This window comes from Symphalangus syndactylus, chromosome 2, assembly GCF_028878055.3.
Source record: "Symphalangus syndactylus isolate Jambi chromosome 2, NHGRI_mSymSyn1-v2.1_pri, whole genome shotgun sequence".
Taxonomy (NCBI): domain Eukaryota; kingdom Metazoa; phylum Chordata; class Mammalia; order Primates; family Hylobatidae; genus Symphalangus; species Symphalangus syndactylus.
Genome location: NC_072424.2, coordinates 122,189,315 through 122,209,917, shown reverse-complemented (window position 1 = coordinate 122,209,917; position 20,603 = coordinate 122,189,315). Strand labels below are relative to the sequence as shown.

At 38.2% G+C, this 20,603-nt stretch overlaps 1 protein-coding gene and 1 pseudogene across 3 annotated transcripts in view; both read right to left on the bottom strand.

The window, feature by feature from the left end:
* Nucleotides 1-20,603, bottom strand: part of UTRN (utrophin) — a 516,343-nt gene that overhangs the window by 442,516 nt on the left and 53,224 nt on the right. For all 3 annotated transcript variants that reach the window (XM_055266343.2, XM_055266390.2, XM_055266360.2), the window contains exon 2: nucleotides 13,729-13,790. In XM_055266343.2, coding sequence (XP_055122318.1) covers nucleotides 13,729-13,790 — 62 coding nt within the window. The remainder of the gene's footprint in view (nucleotides 1-13,728; nucleotides 13,791-20,603) is intronic.
* On the bottom strand, nucleotides 18,149-18,857 carry LOC129474753 (rhomboid-related protein 4-like; annotated as a pseudogene).

Sequence of the window (20,603 nt, the reverse complement as noted above, 5' to 3'; positions counted from 1 at the left end):
CTTGCAGCTGGGACACTACTGCTGCTGGATTTTAAAATGTTAGAGCGCAAAGGCAAACGGTCATCACAATGCACGGAGAGAAGCCAGGGGGGTCTAGCGGGGAGCAGGGGCTGCAAACAACTGCAGTGATGACACATTTGAGGGAAGCAAACCTGATGGGCCCCAGGCACATCTGGAGAATCAGCTGGCTCTGCAGGCTCAAGTGGCAGCTCCTGCTCAGTTCTAGCTAAGGGCGGCCATATGGGAATTCAGGTTCACTGTGGGCAGAACTTCTCATTTTTAAAAAGAAGATGGAAATCTGAATTTATATGTATAATCTCCTGATAACTGTAATTTCCTAAAACACTGTGCTAAACAAATAGATCTTGTCTACAGGCACACCAGGTCATAGGGTAACCAATGAGCAATTTCTGCATAGAGCATGACCACATATAGGTGAAATATAGGATTAATCAAAGAGGAATGCCTTAGGAACTGGTCAACTCTGGAGAAAGGCCACACACAAATATGCACGCATATACACACACACACACACACACACACATCCACGGACTACAGAATATGATTAATTGCAAATACATCATATGTCAAGAAATAATGACTCTTGCTCAGGCCAAAAACAAAGGAGTCATTCCTGATTCATTTCCTTTCACTTCTCCACCTCTAACCCACCCACAAGCCCTGTCCTTCCACTTCCAAAAACACATCCCAAACATGACCACTTCTTACCATGGTCATTGTGTCAACTCTAGCCCAAACCGCCATTATCTATTGCCTGAACTCCAGCTCCAGCCAACTGATCTCTTTGCTTCTACGTAAGAGCCAGAATAATTCCAATTTTAATGTGCAGACCACATTGTGTCATTTCCCTGATTTACCCTAATGGGCGTCCATTACAGGCAAATCCAATCCAAACTCCAAATAAAAATCTTGTGAGATCTGGTCCCACCCTCTCTCTGATCTGATACTGTATTTATTCTTACCCTACTTCAAAACTCCCAAAGCACAGTTATTAATATTTCTATCACAGATCATGTTTTTCAGCAACAGTGGTAGTAATAGAAAAAAATCGATAAAAAATTGAATAAGAAAGTAAGATTTAGAAAGTGCAGTTTGGATTTCTTAAAAGAGTGAAATTCTAAATCTTTGTATCAATAACAAATCAGAAGCAGAATTGGGCCTTAGATTTTCCAGTAGAGAGATAGATCAGTGCCTACTTTCTGTCATACAGTATGCGAAAACCAAGGCTGGTGAAAGCAGCTCTTGACTTCACGGCACTCAGACTCCAAATACAGTCATGAGTCACTTAAGGGCAGGGATACATTCAGAGAAATGCATCCTTAGGTGATTTCATCATTGTGCAAACATCATAGAGTATATTTACACAAACCGAGATGGAATAGCCTACAACATACCTAGGCTAGATGGTATAGCATATCACTCCTAGGCTACAAACCTGTAGAGCATGCTACTGTACTGAATAATGCAGGCAACTGTAACACATGGTAAGTATTTATGTATCTAAACACAGAAAAGGTACAGTCAAAATATGATATAAAAGATTTTAGGCTGGATACAGTGGCTCATGCCTGTAATCCCAGCACTTTGGGAGGCCAAGGCGGGTGGATCACCTGAGGTTGGGAGTTGGAGACCAGCCTGGCCAACATGGTGAAACCCTGTCTCTCCTAAAACATAAAAATTAGCTGATTGTGGTGGTGCACACCTGTAATCCCAGCTACGCAGGAGGCTGAGGCAGAAGAATCGCTTGAACCTGGGAGGCAGAGGTTGCAGTGAACCAAGACTGTGCCACTGCACTCCAGCCTGGGCCACAGAGAGAGACTCCATCTCAAAAGAAAAAAAAAAAAAAGAAAAGATATAGTACACCTGTATAGGACACTTAACATGAATGGCACTTACAGGACTAGAAATTGCTCTGGGTGAGTGGTAAATGAATGTGAAGGCCTAGGACGTTACTGTATACTACTGTTGACCTTATAAACACTGTACACTTAGGCTACACTAAATTTATTTCTAAAATATTTTTATTTCTTCAATAATAAACCTTAGATTACAGTAACTTTTTTACTTTATAAACTTTTCAATTTCTTTAACTTTTTGACTCTTTGATAATAACACAGCTTAAAACACAAACACATCACACATCTGTGCAAGAACATTCTGTTTCATTTTGTCCTTATTCTATAAGCCTTTTTCAATTTTTAAAACTGTATTGTTTTAGTTTTTAAACTTTTTTGTCAAAAACTAAGACACAAACATACACATTAGCCTAGGCCTATACAGGGTCAGGATCAACAATATCACTGTCTTCCACCTCCAGATCTTGTCCCACTGGAAGGTCTTCAGGGGCAATAACACACTTGGAGCTGTCATCTCCTATACTGATGCCTTCTTCTGGGACACCTCCTGAAGGAACTGCCTGAGGCTGTTTTATAGTTAACTTTTTTTTTTTTAATGAGTAGGAGTACCCTCTAAAATAATGGACCAGACACAATGGCTCACACCTGCAATCCCAGCACTTTGAAAGGCCAAGGCGGGCAGATCATGAGGTCACGAGTTCGAGACCACCCTGCCAATATGGTGAAATCTCATCTCTACTAAAAATACAAAAATTAGCCAGTCATGGTGGCACATGCCTGTAATCCCAGCTACTTAGGAAGCTGAGGCAGAAGAATCGCTTGAACAGGGGAGGTAGAGGTTGCCGTGAGCCATAATTGTACTACTGCACTTCAGCCTGGGCAACAGAGCAAGATTCCATCTCAAAATAAATAAATAAATAAAATAATGATAAAATTATAATAAATACATAAACCAGTAACATAGTTGTTGGTTATCACTACCAAGTATTATGTACTGTACATAATTGTATGTGCTAGACATTTCTACAACTGGCAGCACAGTAGGTTTGTTTACAACAGCATCACCACAAAAACCTGATGATACGGTTTGGCTGTGTCCCCACCCAAATCTCGAATTGTAGCTCCTATAATTCCCACATGTCGTGGGAGAAACCCAGTGGGAGATAAGTGAATCATGGCGGCGGGTCTTTCCTGTGCTGTTCTCACGATAGTAAACAAGTCTCATGAGATCTGATGGTTAGTTCCCTGCACATGCTCTCTCTCTTGCCTGCCACCATGCAAGACGTGACTTTGCTCCTCCTTTGCTTCTCACTGTGGCCTCCCCAGCCATGTGGAACTGTGGGTCAATTAAACCTCTTTCCTTTATAAATTACCCAGTCTCGAGTATGTCTTTAGTAGCAGCATAAGAACAGACTAATACACTTGAGTAAATGGCACTGTGCTATGCCCTTATAACAGTTACAGCATCACTAAGCTATGGGAATTTTTCAGCTTCATAATCATCTTCTGGGACCACCATCATATATGTGGTCCATCAATGACTAAAACATCCTTATGCGACACATGACTGTAGATTTAAGCAAAAAACAGTACTAACATAATATGGCAAACACGTTAAGGTGAATTTGCAAATCTAGCTTGGTGCTGCCAAAATTGTACAAAGAAACAGATATAGCAGGGAGACAGAATCCATCCTATGACTTACCTAAACCCATTATAAGCAATCAAGTTATAACTGCATATAATAAAAACAGTTGGAAGATAACAGATTTTAAATGCTTTCAAAAGTAACATGTCTGCTGAGTGTCATCTTACAAACGAATAACAAATTTGAGCCCTTTGACACTGATTATTTATTATTTATTTACACCCTATTTTCAAAACAGGATTTGAGACACTCTATTTAATTCAATTACTAGTCCCTGGCCGGGCACAGTGGCTCACGCTTGTAATCCCAGCACTTTGGGAGGCCGAGGCGGGGGGATCACGAGGTCAGGAGATCGAGACCACGGTGAAACTCCGTCTCTACTAAAAATACAAAAAATTAGCCAGGCGTGGTGGCGGGCGCCTGTAGTCCCAGCTACTCAGAGAGGCTGAGGCAGGAGAATGGCGTGAACCCGGGAGGCGGAGCTTGCAGTGAGCTGAGATTCCGCCACTGCACTCCAGCCTGGGTGACAGGGCGAGACTCCATCTCCAAAAAACAAAAACAAAAAAAAACAATTACTAGTCCCATTGTTTACTGTGTGTGTGTGTGTGTGTGTGTGTGTGTAGTATATATATATACATATATATATACACAAACATATATAGTGTATATACCATAATATATTCACACTCTCCTCAGATTAATCTGAGATTAATCTGATGCCCCGATAGTTCAAAATGATGCCCAAGCATCTAGTAACATTGTAAATTTTATGGTCTCTCTCTCCCCCTCCTCATCTGTTTTTTGCAAGAAGTTGGTTAATTTAAAAATTCAAAAAGAAATAATTTAATGCAACATTTCTAAATCTTTTCAAATTAGAATCTTTAACTCATGAACCCCAATCTCAACACTGACACAAATGTAGCATCTTTGACATTCTTGTAATTCTTTGATTTCTTAATAATCAATAATGCATCAGTAAGCACTATGTACATCATCTTAGTTAATGATATTTATATGATAATACATTTTTAAACCATTATACAACAAAATGCTACACTCTTTCTCTTGGTGGTGGAATTAAAAGTAGTTTGAACAATTTTCTTTGGATTTACTGATTTATCTAATTTTTACAAAGTTTATGTATTATTGCATAAAACAAATAATAGATGTTTTAAAAAGAATGCTGTCTCTAGTCAAGATTAAGTAAAACGATAAAATTAGGCTCATCTCAATTATAAAATGTGTAGCTTAATCAATGAAATGAAGACTGTACGATATTTAGTATTTACTTTCATGATTCAACTCTGTGGTAAAAGAACAAACACAGCATTGCTTTCCACAGAGAAGACTGAAAGCAAAATGAGGGCACTGCAATAATGCCTAATGAGTTCCTTCCACACCTCGACAACAGAAAACCAGCAAAATGTGCTCCAGTCACTTAAACAATTAGGGAGTACAGATCTCTCAGCCATTCTCTTTAAGAATTCTAGGTGATCAGCACAAGTTGCTAAGAACTGAAAAAGATTCCATTTAGAAGCTTGCTTGGAAGGAGGGAGGGAGAGAAGAAGAGGAAGAGAGAGAGACAAGAGAAACAGATGGTGCCGGTCATCACAGAGTATGCCACATTAACTACAGAGCGATGATTTACAGTGTTTACTGTAAATGTGCAGAGAATACTCCGAATCAGTAAATGTGCACCTACCTTCAGAACTATAAAATACTGTAAAACACATGCCAAACCAAGTAATATCTTTCAGGGAATCACAAGTCATACAGACATGTAACAGAATGTTTACCTTGATTTTGGTAAGTTACTGGTATAGTAATGATAAAATCTGGGATGATAAGAAACCACTGTGGGGCTCAGATACCTGGCGGCCAGAGGCAGGGGCCGCTAGCGTACTCCACGGACAATCAGGTGAGGTCTGGAGGCTGAATAAGCTCTGACTCCAAATTAGCAAGTTAAAAAAAAAAATGGTCTAAGGACATGAACAGACAATTCTCAAAAGAAGATATACAAATGGGTAACAAGAATATGAAAAAATGCTCAACATCACTAATGATCAGGGAAATGCAAATCAAAACCACAATGCGATACCACTTCACTCCTGCATGAATGGCTGTAATCAAAAAATCAAAAAACAATAGATATTGGCAAGGATGCAGTGAAAAGGGAACGCTGCTGGAAATGTAAACTAGTACAACCACTATGGAATACAGTGTGGAGATTCCTTAAAGAACTAAAAGTAGAACTACCACTTGATCCAGCAATCCCATTACTGGGTATCTACCCAGAGGAAAAGAAGCCATTATACAAAAGATGCTTGTACATGCATGTTTATAGCAGCACAATTCGCAATTGCAAAAACATGGAAACAGCCCAAATGCCCATCAGAGGTAGGCATTTGGAAAAGGAGCCATTATACCAAAAAGATGCTTGCACATGCATGTTTATAGCAGCACAATTTGCAATTGCAAAAATATGGAACCAGCCCAAATGCCCATCAATCAATGAGTCAATAAAGACATTGTGGTGTGTATACACCCACCCACACACACACACACACACACACACACATATATATATATATATATATATATATATACACACACACACACCATGGAATATTATTCAGCCATCAAAAAGGAATGAAATAATGGTATCTGCAGCAATCTGGATGAAACTGGAGACCATTATTCTAAGTGAAGTAACTCAGGAATGGGCAACCAAACATCGTATGTTTTGACTAATAAGTGGGAGCTAAGCTGTGAGGATCCAAAGGTATAAAAACGACACAATGGACTTTGGGGACTGGGGATTTGGGGGGCGGGTGGGAGTGGGGGTGAGGGATAAAATTTTACAAATTGGGTACAGTGTATACTGCTCGGGTGATGGGTGCATCAAAATTTCACCAAATCACCACTAAAGAACTTACTCATGTAACCAAACACCACCTGCTCCCCCCAAAACCTATGGAAATAAAACAAATAACATAAACAAATAAATAAAAAGCTCTGACTCCTTATGCATACCAGGCAAGGTCTGTAGGCAAACTCAGGAAACAATACAGGTTATTCCATGTATACACAACTGGCAATACAGTAGAAATGTTTGAAGAACGCAGTCCTTCAAAAGATAGGCTTCCGTGAGACTAGGGTGAGGCACTGGTAATAGCACTGATTACGATAGTGTAAAGGTAAATAAAATCAAAGTCCCTTTGTTCAATATATATAAAGGAGAGGCAGCTACACTGCTCCTTCCCTTCCCGTAGGGTGTCTCCTTAAAACAAAATAGACCCAATTTTTTGGTCAGGAAATAGATAAATCCAGTCTCCAGTTTTCCAAGCTAAGTTAAACAGAGGAGTTGCTGAGAAGGTGGACAAGAGACCATCACAACAAGACACATCTAGGTGTCTCTCACCGAGACACGTGTTCATTGTTCTTTCTCCCACTTTACTAAATATTTGTGTGAAATTCTGTCCAGACTTTGACGTCTTTAGCCAACTGCCTGCATGCACTTAACCAAACATGCACACTTAGTTGTAAATTGTGTTTTCTCTGTATTCCATGTTGGTATCCAGGGGTACCAGTGTTGGCAGGATTTTTTATTTCTCCAACAGATAATAACAAAAATAAATGTCAGCTTCCCCATAAGTGTGACTCCCCTCATGGCTGGTGGATGGTTACCTGTGGCAATTGCAGCTAAAAGCTTCCCAGGCCAGATACAGCTGGAAATGGGTCCAGTGTCTCCTTGCTGTGTGTAATAGGTAGAGCTTCTCTCTCCCCTCAACCACTACCTCTCAGCAATCCCCTCTTGATACCTTACTTCCCACCCTGGGATAAGTGCATCCTTCCCTGAACCATCAGAGCCTATCTCTGAAGCTAGAGATGGTGGGGCCACAAGAGGCTGAATGGAAAAGCACAAGCAAGGTGGTCCTGCTCACTCCTTCCTAGGTGAAGGGTGAAAAGTCATTTCCTCCCAGTTGATCAATTTCTAAACTGATTGTCAATTACAAAGACTACCAAATTTGCTTCACAATTATAAATACCAATAGGCTGAATCAAAACCGTTATTAAGTACTCATCAAAGCATATCATATTAAAAAATACTTAACAGTTTTAATTTTAGTCACTTGTTTTTAGTTTTAACCAAGGTGAAGTTCATTTTGCAAATATAATTTTGAGACAAAAATCAAATTTTAAAAAATCAAATTGAATGAAAACAAAACAAACAGCAACAACAACAAAGCTTGCATAAGTATAGCCAAAGTGTATCTGGAAGCTGGTGTTTAAGAATATGGAGTACATTTTATTGTTTTCTTTTTAGAGGTATTAGTGAATAGACACAAATTCACATTTGTTTTTAAGGAACCACTTGAATGTGTATGGCTCCTAAAACAATCAGTTGAGTTGCCATATGCATGCTCATGAAATAAACCAATGGCAGACCCAATGTGTAACTCTTCAAGCTCAAGCCTCTACTATAGATGGTATTTATCTTCACACAGGAAGCCTGTCAGCCTCTTTACAGTACTAAAGAGAAGATTGAACATCTAGAGGTGGAAAAGGGTTTGGGCTCCTTTTATTGCACCTCCTGTAAATCTCCCTCCACATCTTTTCCCACCCCTACTTTAGTGATTATTAACTTCCAACATGAGAAAAGTAGAAAAACAATATCTAAAAGCAATGTCTCACTGTCTCCTAAAGGAAAACATCTTAATAGCTCCCCATATTGGAATCCATATAAAATGCTTCATGGCTTTCCTCTCTTACATTCTGTCAATTTGAATTTCAAGTTTGGAATTGTAACTTACATGAAAACTTGGCTCATCTGTGTCTTAGAAAAGAGAAAAGCAGGGATTTGCACAAACTCAAGTTCAGCATTTTTAAGTTTGCATATTTTCTACCTAACCTTTATTTGTGAAGCCTCTTTAGAGAACCATCTCACCAAATGGATAAAAGAACTTCTGCAATTTGTATGTTTTCAGCTCTGCCAGATGAGCAGCTCTGAAAGTCAGCCAAAGAAAATGCAGGCTCAAAGTCAGAGCAAATTTCCCAAAGCAAAGCAATGAGGCCTTTGCTGCCTCCCTTGGGAGACCGGCCGGCTAACAAGCCAGAGGCTCTGAAATTTAGAAGGGGCAAAACACTCAAGTCGTACACACCATACAATGGAAGAACGCGGGCTTAATGAGCCAATGATTTTTCCCTTTTCTGTTTATGTGTGGCATGGATCCACAGATCAGGACTATCACAAATTCGAGGTACCTGATAGGGTTTTTATTTTGCATTCCTAAGTAATTATCATCTCCTATACACTTCTCAGCAATGCCTCAATATTTCTTCACGATATAAGGAAGGTAATAATGATCAATTGTATCTCATGGCTATAGAAATGTAGACAAGGTGACCTGAAAAAATTGACTAATAATTTGCCTGAGGTCATAAATAAATGAGCAGGATATCCAGAAATAAGTGTGTAATTTCCTAATTTTTAGCTTTTTTTAGATAATCACTTTTTCTGAGCTCTTCATAACTTTTAAAAATCCAAGAGCCATAATTTACTCTACACTATGACTTCTCAGGATCCTTGAATTCCAAAGCACTGTATACTCTATGATATGTTCACAAGGATTTGCAGCTAAAAGAATACATATTTTGAGTGAGCACTGTCTTGGTTACTATATATTCATATACAGTTACAAATTAAAAGATGGTTTTAGACCGATATTATTCTCAAGCTCTTTACCAAATCCCTTATCAAGAAAAGAATTATGCTGGCTTTAAGTTTTAAGTCTTATTTTTCTTCACAGTGAATTTAGTAGTTAGATCCTATGTGAAGAATTGTATTGGGTAAATAAAACAATAATATGCATTAAGTCCAAGTGGTTATTTAACAATCACTGCAGCATAACTCCAAGAAATCAGGTAAACGGGGAAAGTTTGGATAGCTGGATTTGTTTATTTTTGTGAATAATGCAGCAAAAGCCCTGATGCATTGTATTCATATCCAGGACATAGCACAATTCATGCCATGTTGCACTCAGTCCTAAATTCTACTCCTGTCTCTTTCCAATGCAACCATCCCCAAGTGGCTTATGAACATATAGAATTAGGCATATTCAATGTATGTCTACGTCATTGTCATTCATTTATTAAGCCTACAAATACTTTACTGGATACCTACTAAATGCCAAAAGATATGCCAATGAGCAAATAGACAGTCCCTGCACCTACAGAGTTTATGTCTAACCTAGGAAAAAAGACTAGCGACTATTTAAATTACAGTATGGTAAGTGCTTCAAATCATAACACTTTGAGAGTATACAGCTTATCTACCCTAGTCTGGGAGCTCAGTAAAGAGATCCTTGAGGAAGCAACATTTAAGCTCAGACAAGAACAACGGGGCAGGAGCTGGCCAGGAAGAGATAGAGAAAGGACTGTGTGCAAAGGCCAGGGAGGGCCCACCGGGATGGTAAGCACAGGCCGTGTGACTGCAGCATAATGAGGGAACGAGAGGAAAGTAAAATAAAATTAGGAGTAAATTGGGAGGCAGCTATTTAGAGCTTTAATAACCAAGTAAGACCAAAACATCACACTATATACCAAAAATTATACAATTTCAATTTTTTATTTTGTTTTTTAAAGAAAGGACAACGGGCACCCAATGAAAAAGCTTACAGAAGAGGAAAAAGTATTCAGGTTTACCCTTTAGAAACACCATAGATACTCTCTTGAAAATGGAAGGGGAGGCAGAGCACAGTGGCTCACGCCTGTAATCCCAGCACTTTGGGAGGTTGAGGCAGGCAGATCACTTGAGGTCAGGAGTTCGAGACCAGCCTGGCCAACACGGCGAAACCCCGTCTCTACTAAAAATACAAAAATTAGCCAGGCATGGTGACATGTGCCCATAATCCCAGCTGAGGCAGGAGAATCGCTGTAACCTGGGAGGCAGAGGCTGCAGTGAGCCAAGATTGCACCACTGCACTCCAGACTGGGCGACAGAGCTAGACTGTCTCTCAAAAAAAAAAAAAAAAAGAAAGAAAAGAAAAAAAAAAACGGAAAGGGAGATGGAGAAGGTGGAGCATGGAATGGAAGAACAAATTAGCAGATTTTCACAGTGGTCCATGTATTCAAGGATAATTTCCAAACAAGGTAAAGTCATGACTCTCAAACCAATGTGATAATAATGTGTGTCAAAGACTTTATTTAACTCATTAATTAATGAGGGGCCCAGTAAGGTGTTACAACCAGTTCAGGGGAAAATTTTAAAAAAACACATGTTTTACACAAGAAAAATGAAAACTGAAATAGATTTGCAATAGATGCAAAAACTGGTCTATCCAAGGAGTAATAATTAACTGCTTTCCAAATAATTTTCATTTTTATGGATAAGAATCATTTGCATACCTATTTTCCACAACTTACCTAGTTGTAAAGTAGATCAAAAATAATTAAAGGCAGAGATAATTCAGATGCCTGAGCTAACAGGATACCCACTAGTTTTTTTGCCCATTGTAAAGTCTCTCACCATTTTTCCTAACACCAATAACAATGACTTGGAAAAGAGATGTGTCACTCTACATAGAGTAAGTGGACAATTTTGACTATACATAGGTATTGGAATTAACAAGACTCGATGTTTGATTGAGACTTTTGATGGGGAGGAGGCCACAAAGGAAATATCCAGACAAACATCTGTTTTAAAACAAATTTCTAAATATTAGAAGGTGCCATCAGTGTCTGTTTGGATTTCTCAGCACAGGGGCCCTGTTGCTCTGTTTAGGAACCCACACTGTAGGGAAGTAGTGGACCCATTGAAAAACTACATTGTAAAACCCACCACAATGTACCAAAGGACATGAATTTTTAAAAAATGAAAAAAAAAATTCATTCCCTTCAACGGGATTTTTTTTTTCTTGTTCTAGCCTCTGCATTACCCTGTAATACCAGGCATGAACACAGTCTTTCCCCAGCTCAGCAAGGGTTAAGCCACATGGGAGTCTACGGAAATCTCCCAGTCTAGAAATGTGTTACTCCCTCTTTCACTATCCTCAATTGGAAGCAATCCAACTTACGGTCTTAAGACAGCCAGAGGAAAGAAAAAATAATGTGGATGTTTAGTGTCACTGCCATGAGCCTCCCATCTCCAAATATTCATAATTTCTCAGACAAATTCCTTCTAGGTTTTATTTCTTGCTAGATGAAAATAAAAGTTTTCAGAGTCATCCCACTTTTGGTAGTTTTTCTCCAAACACCATCTCCAAACACTAACACAGAAGCTGAGCTTAGAAACTACCATCTCCAAAAACTAACACAGAACCTTTTAGCTAAAACTAACTATAACTTTTACTAAAAATGATAAAAATTACCAAGTCTTTTCTAGTATCTTGGTAAGAAATACAAACATTCCAGGGCAAACAATTTACATGGGACTTAAAGCCCCATTTAATTGCAAAATAATAGACATTATAAATGCACAAATTTAGATATCAAGTTCATTTAATAAACTAGTCTGGTACTACCACATTTTTTTTATTGGAGGTATTTTTAAAGGTGTCAATGACCCACCATAAATATTGAGAAATTTCTTTTCAATTATTCTTTCTCAGTTGTCATCTCTCTTCCTCTACAAACCCTTTCCATGTCCTATTTTACTACCTATTTCTCTCCATTTTCAGAAAGAGGTAAATAGTAACTTACCCAGTTTCAAAAGCTCTCTAAACTTACGTCTACCAAGTTTAATACTTTCAAAACAATCTTCAAAATTAGTTCTAAGGCAATTCTTCCCCAAAGACTAAATTAAACTGCTAAAAACTGCTTCACTTGTTCTATCTAAACAATTACCGTGTTATCCTCGTGAATAACCAGGAAGAATAATCTTACTTATATGAGCAATCATGAGACCACTGGAATAAAACACCTCATATCCAGACTCCCAGTTGCTGAAACTACATTCTCTGGAAAATGGTCACATGCAGATGAATAGTTCAAAAGTTTTTATTCATGTCAAGCCCAAGATGCACATATGTTACCTGTGTCTCTGGAATAAAACAAATTAAAATTTACCAAAACACACCTGCATGTGCTCTACACATATAACTGCCAATTATGCAAGCACCTTTATGTTCTAATTCTCTATATTTTTAACCCTCTGTCAAAGTTAGTTTTCACATTCCTTACATACTCACAGGCAAGACAAAATACACCTCAAGATAAACTTGTAAAGCCCAAAAAGCAGTGAAATCAAATAACCAACTATAAATATTGGGATGTGAAGCATTTTTTAAACTATGCTGCTACTCAAAGTAACCTTAAGATATCCTCATTTTTCCTCAAGAAATACCAATGTTTGTCTCTCTGACCTTTACAACTTTTGAAAAGCAACCAAAAATTTTGAAAAGCAACTCGTCATTAAAATAGCTTTTATACTATTTAAAAGACCACCACAGTGTTTCTCTGAGAAACTTCTGTTTTTCATCTTGCTATAAAAGAGTCCTACACAATCTGTTACCCTGAAAACTCTCCTCCCACCTCAGGCTTAGTGCACAAAATTCCAACACCAATAACTAACAGATAATCATATTAGAACAGATTTGAAAATAGCACTGACAATTCCTCTCTTCAGCGTGCTCTGCCCCTAAGAAAAAATATTGCTCAAAGCATTAATTATGTTCTAAATGGTTAGAAATGCTACGAGCAGATCTTTGGGGTGGGGGGGAATTAAGGAAGTACACAAGAAAAAAAAACCACAAGGCAGATAAATATTATTAGCCACATCCACAAGAATAAAAATCCATAAATATTTCTGACAGAGTAGAAAGACTGCCTGAATGATAATATTTGGTTTTAACCAGGCAAAATGAAATCATCTTCCTCTTAACCAAGAGAACACAAAATTTTTCCCAATGATATATTCTTTTCCAAGAGGTACCCAGGATTCGCAGAATTGCAAGCAGCTAACTGTTGCCTTAGATATCTGGAGAAGGCCAGGTAAAAGTCAATAGCGTCCCATAAACTATGTGCATGAGAATTTCCATTTAAACATATTTTAGGAGAGAATAAAGGAAAAATAAATGTATCTGCATACGCAGAAGACTTCGGCTAGGTGACATTTTCTAGGGAAAATTCACTGCACTTCCAACCAAACTCCTTCAATCAGAATGAGGCATCTGAACCATCGAAGGTTTTGAAAGTCTCAGTTACCTTTGAAAATCGAGCATTTATCCATTTGGTAAAGGTTTTCTTCTGTACGTCATTGTGTTCATCTGTGGAATGGAAAAAGAAAGAGAAGGAAAAAGTATGAGAGTCTGTACCTTTAGTAAAGCACCAAATAAGGTTATCTCTATCCTGGAGGGTTTAAAATAGTCCTATCAGTCGAGCTCCTTGAGCACAATGATGTGCAGCTAATGCAGAATGTGATGACTGCCCGGTTCACTTATGGAGCCCAACACTGCCTACAACAGAGGGAGGCTCGGGCACCTTTCCCAAGGGACCAGGCTGTCTCACCCTAAACCCCGGAGTCCTGCCATCAGTGACCAAATCCAGGTTTATCGGATCAAATCAGGGCCCTACTTTCCAGCTAGTACCCATAGTACTTTCTGCTACATTTTGTGTAAGTAAAATTTCAGCATAATCAAAATGTCAGCATGCTAAAAACAAAAATTAAAGTTATCCAATAAAAACTCAGGAATTCGTGACTTCCTCTCTCTTCATACTGGTCCTACACCCTCTAGAATGACAGTAAAGGTTTATGGTCAACCTTGCAACCCATTTTCCTGTAGTAAGATTGACATGAGGTTTTAATGATCTTGATCTATACAAACTTTTACAGGTAGAAAAATCAGAAGAATTTAAAACCATTATCAATTTTGGTTTTGATTACAAATTCATTTTCTGAGCCATAAAAAAAATGAAAAGTTACTTTAAAAGACTGACCACCCTGAATTTTGAAATACGGGTAGAAGGATTTGGTTACATACAAGGAGGCCGTGTGGCTAACAAAAAGAGAAAAGGACTTTCTCTTTAGAACCAAATAGACAGTGTCCCAGTCCATCTATTGTGTGACCCTGGGTCATTATAACATCGTTTAGCCTCACAGTTCTCATCTGTAAAGTGGGGATAAATAATACCTAGCTTTCAAGAGTATTGTAAAGGTTAGTGAATATAAATGAAAAGCACTTGATGAAGAGCTGGTGTTCAGCTCGTTGTTATAATGATTATAGTAAAAGTCTAAGCAAGGTAGATAAATAAATATCCATGGGACCTCTTCAATCATACACTTCCATCACTCCCCGATTTTCTATTAAAGCCAGTAAAAGAGTCATTGTTGGCTTAAAGCCTACAAAACAGCATTTTGACAATCTCTACCAGTCGTTCAGAAAGCTGTCCAAGGCGTATCTGCAACAGTGCAGAAAGGTGTGGCTCCATCCATATGTGTGTCCTGCCTCCTTTGCCACCTTTTATACTGCTGGGCTGCCTCCCACATCAGAGCAGCAAAATAATAATGGAGGAGGCCCAGGTGTGCTTGGCCCTCCAGCGTCAATTCCACATTGAATACAGACCTGCTCACAAACCTCTACTAGGATCATTAGAGGTTTACCTACCACTTCACCCAGTTTGTGGTCTTTGGTCCTTACTCCCTTGTGGAAGGAGAGTTTGTAATTAAAAGGTCATTCCCAGAATAAATATAGCAGCAGCTTCAGGAAAAAAAATGCACTTTTACAAATCCATAAAGGTAATTGGAGACCGACTCCAAGACACTAAGGGAGCAAGTGGTATAGAAAACAAAACTGCTGTTTAAGAAACTCCTTGATATTAATGGTGTTCAGAGGTGACCTTCCTTTAAGAAAGGACAGCAAAGACAGCAACGATCCCTATTTCAAGCTTTATATTAACTGATCAAGGCCACATAAGCCATCTATTAACCAAGAGAACTTGCTTACACGCTGAATGACACTTTACCATCTTCATATCAAAGAGGGACACAGTAGAGATTATACTCAGAATATAAGGCTACCACCACACATCAACCTGAAGAGGGGGATATACCAGCCTCACCAAAATGAATTTAATATTAAAAAATCAGTGTTTAGGGCATCTGAAAAATCCAATTATTTGTCCCACTACCTTAAAAGGGATTTATTTTTATAAATCTTGTTATACGCAGTTTTATTTAATCCCATGAATAAAAAAATATAGAAAGGTCATAAATAAGTATTAAATTATCTTAATTTTATAACATTCACACAACTTAAGAATTTGTGGCCATAAAAATGGAAAAAAATTCTAAGAGAGAAATCTTACTACATTTTACATTTTCTTAACCTATTCCCGGAGCATTTATCTTTCTTATTTCAAAAACATATTAAAATATCTAATACTATGTAGGTTTCTCCCCAGATATAAAGTGGACAAAGAAATGAGCACTATTACCTTATCAAATGATAATAATCTTTCCATTTTATCACATATGAAATGAAATCAAATTTATGGATTCCCATTCTTATGTTTATAAAAATGAATAAGATAATGTTTCAACAATAGTCTTTATTTTATGGGTCAAGTCAATGTCAGAATATAAGTCTAAGTAACAGATAAATTATTTGTCTGTAAACGATACATTTTCTAACATCCAAATGTTTCAAAAATACTTCAAAGTTTATAAAGACATTTCTGCATTCATTCTCTTGATACAGTTAAAAATGGGGAAAAGGGGGTACATATTTCAAAGACTAGTTTACATTTTCCTTTTTTCAGACAAACACACACATATAAACACACATACGTCTTATTTTCTACTAGACAGGAATTCAGTAAAAGAACAAGAATTTGCCTGTGGCTTTTCAATTATGAGATTGAAATGTAACAAATTTCACACACTTACTAACCTCCACATCACAACAATTAAGGTAAACAATCTTGGCCCAGATATCGGGCATGTAAAAATAGCAGACGAGTAACAGGACAACTAAAACTCCATCATGCTATTCTGATCAGCCATTTTGTCTGCCTAGAAATTTATACAGAACTTCCACAGTCTCAAATTATTTCAATCTTCATTATCAAGCCAATTCGTTATTTTAACTTCTCCAAAACAAAAATGTGTAAGAATACAACAAACGTACACATAACTTGATTATAAATATATATCTATAATATTAAGTGAATGAATATAATTTACACTGCATATACGCCTTCTCTAAATGTATTCTTTCAAGCTCCCAAATTCAAACCGTGTTTTCCTTAGGCCTGGATTTTTGAAAACCATTTTGTTTCTGAAAGCCCTTGCTGGCTTAGCAAATCTTATCCATTAATGACCTTTCTCCATTAGAGGGATGAACACGAGACTGAATTAGAAGAAGAAAAATGTGTTAAATCCCTTAAGGCTGCTTTTCCAAATTCTTCCTCTAAATATTTTGCTCTTCTTAAAATGCTTTTGACATGCTCACACAGATCCAAAGGCCTTCACTGCTGCCTAGCCTGGAATTTTATTTCTGTGACAGGTAAAAGAAGTATAGCAAGACGCATCAACAAAACTGCTTGATAAATCTTCAAGGAAACTGGTTTGAAAATGTTTTCACTTCACCAGCTCAAATGCATATGGAAAATTGTTTTAGCAGAATGTAGCAACATATCTCAATTTAAATCCTAAACTGGAAATGTGGCAGAGAAATTAGGAGTTGTTTCCCCTATGAAAGCACACAAATCACCTCTAAAACTCTACTGTTATCAGAGAGAAAGCATTATCCTCTAGTACACCATTTGAAGCAATTTAAGTGTCCAGTTGGCTGGCACTAACATAACATGAGTTCCCTAAAGCGCAGCTATTCAGAAAAGAAGCACCTAGAACTTTAGCCAAGAAAGAAATCTCTTACTGGATGATTTTAAACTTGGATTGATTTTATTAAGGCTTCTTTCACAAACACAAAATTTAACACACCCTAGAAAGCCAATCTCTCATTAGCAAAGATTATTATTTTGGAAGCAACAAAAGCATTTCAGATCATACTCTCATTTCTTCTTTTTGTGGGCCCTACATGTGAATCACTCCCAATATAAATCTGCCACTCACACTTAGTTATGCCATTATGCTCTCTTGTTTCATCAGACCCAATCACACCCAAACACTAATTCATTTATTCAAACATTATGTATTAAAATGTCAAATGGAAATAATAAATATTATATAATAATCTGTAAAATATTATAAATATGTAGACAAAGAAACAAAGCCAACAGGAGACAGACTGCTCTCAAACAGAAATGTTTAACCTCCCTGAGTTTCTTTCAAAATCTGACATCCTCAGAGGACCTTAAAAAAGCTAAAATTAAAAATGTAGTTTTCAGAATTGTCAAAACTACCTAAGTGTACAAGAAGTTTAGACAATTAACATTTCAAATGATATTTTTGTGAGTTTGCCACATTTAAACATTGAAGTTATTAAAGCTAAAAACCACATTTAAAACAGACTTTCGCTTCACTCTGTAAAAAGCTAAATACAAGTTGATTTTTTTTTAATGATATACTTTGCTTTAGTTTACAATGAACTAGTTGCTTGCGGAATGAATCCGATGGGCAATAATAACACAAGTGGACTATGTCTTCCCAAGATGCTGTGCCACCTCACTGGCTATCAAACCTGTGAAGCCATTATAGTCTCATTTCTTCTGAGAGAAGAAGCCCGCAGGGCAGTGAGCTATTCCTGGTATTTCCTCGATCCCAGGGGCTGGTTCTTCATGCTCTCACCAGCTGTTCCTTTTCTGGAGAGAAAAGAGCAGTATGGAGTACTGCTGTGTATATATCATAGCTCCTGGGTGCTTCTTCATAATAACCTGGCCTGCCATAAAGATAATGATCCTGATATCCAGACTAACCTGAACAATTGAAGTAATATCACTGTCCTGGATAACCAATAATTGGAGGGGAAAAAATGCCAGTACATGCTTCCATGATGTTCTTCAGAGGCCCCTGAGTGTGCATTAATGCAACAAGAATCCCAGCCAGATGCCCAGTGAAGGAAGTCCCTGGTGAGAATAAGTGAAAAGGCACAAGTGTGGCCCAACAAGCAAATCTGTTGAGGACAAGGAAGCCCAAAATGTTGACAAAGCCTCCAAGGCAATGATGGTTGTTAAGAAACTCCAAAGCAAACAAAACTCCTGGAAAAACCTACAGCACAGTATCTTCCGAAGCCAGGTTCATCCAGAAATTAGAGAAGATTGCAAGAGGAGGTACACCACCCCAGAGAACAGGGAAAATGTGGTGATGACACAGGCAAACCATCTACTTCCCAGTCTTCTTTCCAGATTATTCCTTTCCAGAGCATGGACACCATATTGAAATATAAATGCCAATCATCAGCAATTGTGAGCAGGAGACAGCAGGCAATGCTGCCAGTCTTTTTGCTGGCAACTCCTCTCTGCCCTAAGGCAAGGAGAGGTGGAAATGGTGGAAGTGAGAAGAGAAAGGAAAACAACTCCACTTGTCAAAGGACAAGGCTGAGGCAGAAGTTAAATGAATTGTCCAGCATCACCCACCCAGCAAATGCTGGGCCACAGAGAGAACCAGGTCTAACTGATTGTGGAGCCTGTGTTCAATGCACTTCCATGTAGGAGGAGGTTAAAGAGAATTTAATGGAAAAAAAGAAGGCTTTAAAATATATCTTGAAAAATAGATGAAGTACGGTTCATGCAAAGATGGGAAGGGCATTCTAGATAGAATAAGCCTAGTCAATACCTCTTCATTTCAGCCTCAGACTCAATACCTCACAAAAAAGAACATGTTTAATATAATTGTGGTATCTACAAGAAAACACAGAGGGCTATAACATATAATGATGTCAAAATAAGGCTAAGACAATCCAAATTTCAGAAAGTTTTCAATCCTGAAAACTGTTTATGCCCATAAAAGAGAAGAAGGGTATGGAGTTAAGACATATGCTTTAAAAATGTTCTTGTAATAAAATCGAGATTATCTGAAAAAAATCAACCTCCTTAAGCAAGCACATGCTCTGCTAGCATGACCCAATGACCCGTCCACTCTGCCCAAAACTGAAGGCAATTATGTAGCCTTGGGATCCTAGAATGTCTACAGCCACATCTGGACTGCATTTAGAATTTACATCATGTTCAGCATCAGAGGAACATTTTTTTTTTTTTTTAAGACGGAGTTTCGCTCTTATTGCCCAGGCTGGAGTGCAATGGTGTGATCTTGGCTCACTGCAACCTCTGCCTCCCAGATTGAAACGGTTCTCCTCCCTCAGCCTCCCAAGTAGCTAGGATTACAGGCACGTGCCACCAAGCCTGGCTAATTTTTGTATTTAGTAGAGACAGGGTTTCACCATCTTGGCCAGGCTGGTCTCGAACTCCTGACCTCGTGATCCACCCACCTTGGCCTCTCAAAGTGCTGGCATTACAGCCATAAGCCACCACGCCTGGCCAGAGGAACATATTTGTTCCAGCTGAGAACCAACCTAACCCACCAAAACTATCCACCTTACTATCATGGAGCCACAGAGGATAGGAGTAGGAAGTATGTAAGAGGGTGCCTGATGGGATCCTGTCCTGTGACCAGAGAGATCAGGGACTTACCCCTCATGACATGCAGCTGGATGGTGCCATAAATCAAATCAAGATTCATGTCTCCTTACCTAGCTCTCCTCCTACTCACAAGACTGCCTCTTTTTAAAAACCTGTTTTATGGAGGTATAAAATTCACCTACCATACAATTCATCCACACACCTACCATACAACTCACCTACCATATAATTCACCCAATTAAAGTTTACAATTCAATCGTTTTTGGCATATTCATAGATTTTTTTAATTGTGGTAAAATACATAAAAATATTTGTGATTTCAGTCATTTTTAATCATAAAATTCAGTGGCATTAGTTACACCTACAATGTTATACAACCATAACCACTATCTATCCCCAAAACTTTTTCATCACACTGAACAGAAACTCTGCAGTCATTAAGCAATAAGTCCCCACTCCCACCAGCCCCTGGTAATAGCTAATCTACTGTCCATCTCTATGCATTTGCCTATTTAAGATATGTCACGTAAGTGGAATCACAC